The following is a 6,000-nucleotide window of genomic DNA, read 5'->3' on the forward strand; positions in this document are numbered from 1 at the left end:
GAAGAGGAAACTATGACACCAATGGAACTAGATAGAAGGATGTTTGGATGTATTATTACATCAAACAAATAGTATAAGAAGGTAGTTCATCATAGACCTCAATTATGATAACATGATAGAAGGATGTTTTAGATGTATTATAGTATGAAACAAATAGTATAAGAAGACAATTTATCATAGACCTCATTTCGAATAACATGATAGAAAGACATTTTGGATATATTATTACATGAAACAAATAGTATAAGGTAGTTCATCATAAACCTCATTTATGATAACATGAAACTAGGTACATCTTGTTATACATAAATACACATGTACATCACTAGTGTAAACTCATATTACAAATTTACTACTTTGAGCTAATAAACTGTGCTCTTTCAATCCTCGGCTGGTTTCCAAGTAAGCCTATGTTTTAATTCACATTGCAAGTCTCCTAACACATATAACATTTCAATTTAGATCTTTATGTATATATCATGCTTGATGAACATTTTTTCCCATTTTATTAAAATTTGGCTTCCCCTGTCTTGAATGTTAGCGCAACTAACTTTCTATTCTAGTCGTGATTTACAAAGAACAGATGTTGCATGCTTTGTTTGCATTAAGCTAACTATGGAGAAGTTAAGTTTAACTCTTTATGCATCTCCTTCATAATTTTGTTTCATCCATGATTTCATTTCTTACAGGAGTTCAATTTTTGTATAAAATCATGCTTTGGCATATTGTAATTGATGCAAAGATTGATGAATACAATGATTAATGGAATTTCGTTCTCAACTGCTATATTCTTTGCTCTATTTTTTTGCAAAGTTCTATTTCTTTAAACCTGCTAGATCTATAATCCATTTGCAAGTTTAGCTACAAAATTTCACATGGTATCAAAGCCTGGGAGCTAGAACAAAAAGTTAGTTGCGCTAACACCCCCCCTTAAGTCTAGCTAAGGAGAGCTATGGGTCCTAGCAACAAAGCTTGATCAGGAACAGGGTGAACTCACAATACTGGTTCCCACTTTTTGACCAACTTTGACACTTAGATGAACATTTTGCAAAAAACCTTCACTTTCCGACACCTATATCTTTTAAATCGTTAAGAATTTGAAGATGATGTAAACTAGTGATTTGTAACATCCTTTTTGTAGATTCTAAATACATTTTTTTCAAATTTTTTTGAATAAAATTTTGTTGATTTTTCCATCTCCCTCAAAAGTAGTTTTTTACAGGAAACAACATTTTTTAAGAGTGATGTGCATCCCGAAATGTATAAATTTTTTTCTATAAATGATAAAAACTTATCTCTTTTAAATTTTGGTTTGTAACATCAATACCTAGGGCATGCAGTTGGTTTGATAGTGATATGTTGAATATTTTTTATTTTATTAAGTTTTGAAGTCTGACTAATTATAATTTAGATATAGGTGTATGTTTGAACACATAACTTGCTCTACATATATCAAAATTAAGTTTTATTTTTTTTGTTAGAAAGAAGACATCAATACCTAGGGCATAGATATTTTTCAAAAAAAATTTGAATTAGTTTGCTATTTTTCCCAATGCATTGAACAAAGAAGTTCATGTTCAGTGAAAAACCTACATTCATAAAAAATAAAATAAAAATATATTAATAAACTTAAATATATTAAAAATTATACTATTTGGAAAGCTTATAATAAGGACTAAATCCTTAAGAAAACAAAACTTCCAAATGAATTCGTTTGACCCCTCAAAAGCTAATGTAAAATTGGTTTTTTATCAGCATTTGATAGATGCAAAGGAGACTCCATTGCAAGTATGATTTAGAAGTAGAGAGGTTCTATCGAAGAAATTTTGATCTAAGAGCCTTTGATCTAACTCTCTTCAATTAATTACTTCAAATGGGACCTCTTAAAGTTTAAATAATTATATTTTCCAAAAAATGTATGATTTCAGCAAAAATCAGGATGTACCAAAAAGTGGGAACCAGCTTTGTGAGTTCACCCCCCAATTACAAAGAGGAAAGGAGAAAACCCAATTTAGAAAAAACTCCTAACCATTTATTCGAACTAAAGAAGAAAGCTACAACTACCAATGAAGAACTACAAAGGAATCCACACTGCAACAAGATTATATCAGAGTCATAGAAACCATTGCATGAGTACCTCTGAGATACTTGAAAATGCAATTGTTCATATTTTGCATTGCTCAAATGGATGAACAAACAAATACAGGGTCTCTAAATACAAAAATTGATCATCTTAAGGCAAGAAGATATGTTTATGCATAAATGTGCTCTAAACTAAAGAATTGCACAGATGTGGACTCCAGTTGGCATGATGTCATTGTTTATCCAATGCTCAATATATTCCCACTATAAAGAAATTCTGAAAGCACTCAAGGATGAAACTCTGGAATCTCATGTAGTCAAGAACCTACTAGAAAGAATCTCTGGGAGCAAACAAAGTAGCAACATTGTAATATCATGTAGACAGGAACTTAGAATAAAAGAACACTTTTGGTTGCTTATTGGAGGAAGAGTGTGGAGCTCGATGGTTAATTAGAATATTTTAATATTCTAAGTTTGTTTGTCCAAAAAGCTTATTAAAAGAAACCTATACTAGATGCTCTAATAAAAAAACCCATATAAACTTTATATAAGTTCAATTTTTACAAAGCCCCAAATTTTTCCAGATCTTTATAATAAGATGCTTGGAAAGCACATGCAATTTTAAAGAATCAACATAAGAAGAAAACAAGAAGCATGCAAAAAAAATTAGAGGAGGAACGTGCATGTATCTAGAAACAAAGGTTTACATCTATCTCCATGGTGATGATAATCTTCACAAAAATATGTCTACAAATAATTGTGAATGCTCTTTCTTCCTGACTCCTAAGCTTTGATACCATGTGAAATTTTGCAGCTAGATCTATTATCCATTTGGAGGTTTAGCTACAAAATTTCACACTGAATTCAATTGCTATTTCGTTTTTCTATGTAAGATTGCTACTTGGCACGTAGTTAATTGTTCCCCTTCAATGCAGACTCATCTCTAATCATTCTATTTTTTGTTTGGCAAGTCTTAATCATTAAAATTTTGTCATCCATACTAATCAAATGGTATTCACCATTCATAAGGCCAAGTCTATTGTAACTTGTAATTCCTCTAAACATAAGATAGATGGTTGGGATAAAAGAAGAACAAAAAAAAAAAGAATTCTATAACTGTTTTCCTCTCAAACTGAACAATTTGATTGTTAAAACTGATATTGCTGAATTAAGCCTCCTAAACAATGATGTATTGGAAGCAAAGTTCTGTTTTCAACTTGAGAAAATATTAGCAACACGAGAATGAGATGAAAACAGTGTCTACGAACTGTTTTGTACAAATTTAGACCCCTGTTTTGTACGTTGTCTTTACACTCCTTCCCAGGGACTGCGACTGTTTTGTACAAATTTAGACCCTTGTTTTATAATATATAAAGAACAAATTATAAAATTTAAAAATAATAATTTATATTGCAAAATTTATTTTAAATTATTTATTCATTAATAGTTTTATTTTACTTAAATTTTTAATAAAATATATTTAATAGATTTTAATTATTTAATTTTATCATAATGATAATCATAAAATATTTTATAAGATTGATAAAGAAAAAATTACATAATTTTATATCATATCTTATATTAAGTCTTTAGATAATGATGAAACTCTCTACGAACTGTTTTGTACAAACTTAGACCCTTGTCTAAACCCTGTTTTGTACAAATTTAAACCCTGTTTTGTACAAATTTAGACCTTTGTTTTATAATATATAAAGAACAAATTATAAAATTTAAAAATAATAATATATATTACAAAATTTATTTTAAATTCTTTATAAACTAAAATTATTTATTCATTAATATTTTATTTTATTTAAATTTTTAATAAAATATATTTAATAGATTTTAATTATTTAATTTTATCATAATGATAATCGTAAAATATTTTATAACATTGATAAAGAAAAATTTACATAATTTTATATCATATCTTATATTAAGTCTTTAGATAATGATGAAACTCTCTATGTAACAAACTAAATAGTATTTATTAAATAATTTTAAAATACTCTATTTAATAAATGCCAAAAAAATATATTTAAAAAATATTAAAAAAATTGTCTTATCAATTGATTTTTAATCTATTTAATAAATGTCAAAAACTATCTTTTCAGTGTTTTTTAATTTACTGCATAGAAATTATAGACATGGAATTATCTATGCAACAAATTAAAGACCACCTACAATTATATCATGACAGCTGTAAACCACTACTAAGGTACACAAATATTCCTCCTCTAAAATTGACTACAACTACAAATGGAAATGACCATGTATAGGACACCTAAACAGCTCTCAAAAAGAAAGGTTGGGGAAAAGGAAAAACCAGACAGCTCTACACAAACGCCAACTATAAATGACATCGAAATCGACGCCTTCAGACAGCCCTACAGCAATCAATGAAGCCCAAGGGAGAACTATTACTGACACATTTGCAGATCCTACTCAAAACATGCTGATATGAGCAATGGTGACTACTCAGCAGAAGGCACTTGGAAGAACCATATATTATTGTCCAGATTCTATATTTGGATTTCATCTACATCTAAGCTTGATTATTTGAATAGGTTGATCTTAGTACCACAAACATCACATAATTTGATACAGTTTAAAAAAACCAGTGAAGAAGTAACTCAATGGCTTTTTTTTTCTTAAATTCTGTCTAAACCAGCTTTTTATACTGTCAATTTTTCTTAAATACCGTAGTCTGCCTGCGATCATGACCAGTAACATGCACATTAATCAAGAAAGCAGACTTAATATAGACTTGTGTCGGAAATGAAAATTGAAGACTTCTAAAATTGCTCTCAAAATAAAAAAAAGCAGGCTGAATAATTTACACAGAGTAGCAATTTCGTAGTCTGAAAGTATCATTGAAAGCTGCTTTTAGGGAAATTAAGCAGAACAACCAGAAAAAGAAAAATACATAACCGCGCTAGTTACGCTGAAAGGCAAAATCCGTTGCCTTTAACTTCACTGTAACACAGCTGCAACTTATGTTACAGTGAATCAGTAATATCCACGAATGCCAATTACATGAATTTTTTTTCCAAAAATATAAATATTTCATTAATATCTCAGATCATCATGAGGATGAGCACCTAAACTTATGTACAGTGAACCAGTAATATCCTCGAATGTCTACTGCATTAATATTTATTCCAAAAACAATTATTTCACTAATATTTTAGATCATCATGAGAATGAGCAAATAAGAAAAGGTAAATGATGAGCAAATGATCACTCATAAAATAAGATCCGAAAGTTATTTTCAAAAATTACCAAACTATCTTTTCAACATGTGAACTTGTAAAAGAGACGAAATCCTCAAGGAAAGCAGCAAAGAGAAAAATCACAATCGCAGTAGAAAAAAACGATTCTCACGAACATACTTTACTTCTTTAGCAAAGATCAGTCTTTCCAGCCATCTAAAAACCAGTCTATTAAACGAGCGACAAAATAAAACAGGAAAAAAAAGATTTCTTTAAGCGAGAGCAGTGGAAAAGCGTACAGAGAAGAGCAGTAGTGTGGCTTGCTCCAGCCGAAAGCAGCAATACTCTTGGATTTTCTCCGCCTTCATACACAGCCTCCATGTTTTCCTCAGCAAGCACTAAGACAAATCAGCAAATTATAGTAGTTCAAAAGAAAAAGGCGGCCAAAATCACAAAGATAGCCAGTGATATTTAGAGAATTATAGAGCAGGGAGAAATATTGATGACATACAGCCGTAACATGAGAGTAAATGATAATGACAGGAAATTAACCCTGATAATTTTTGCACAGCTGTAAATAATAATTATTCAACTCCGTCAGGTCCGAGACTGCGCGATTCCGTGACGAAAGAAATGCGTCATGTGTGGAAAAAAATAGCATTGTCGTGCAAAGGCCATGTGCGTTTCGTCCTGCACATTTAAGCGC

At 30.1% G+C, this 6,000-nt stretch overlaps 1 protein-coding gene across 1 annotated transcript in view; it reads right to left on the bottom strand.

Moving 5' to 3' along the window:
- Window positions 1–5,790, bottom strand: part of LOC131067629 (ultraviolet-B receptor UVR8) — a 195,006-nt gene extending 189,216 nt beyond the window's left edge. Inside the window, exon 1 of the mRNA XM_058002716.2 lies at window positions 5,594–5,790. Within this exon, the coding sequence (XP_057858699.2) occupies window positions 5,594–5,675 (82 nt within the window). The 5' untranslated portion in view covers window positions 5,676–5,790. The remainder of the gene's footprint in view (window positions 1–5,593) is intronic.
- Between the last annotated feature and the right edge of the window lie 210 nt (window positions 5,791–6,000).

Source organism: Cryptomeria japonica, chromosome 5 (assembly GCF_030272615.1).
Source record: "Cryptomeria japonica chromosome 5, Sugi_1.0, whole genome shotgun sequence".
In the NCBI taxonomy this organism is placed as follows: Eukaryota; Viridiplantae; Streptophyta; class Pinopsida; order Cupressales; family Cupressaceae; genus Cryptomeria; species Cryptomeria japonica.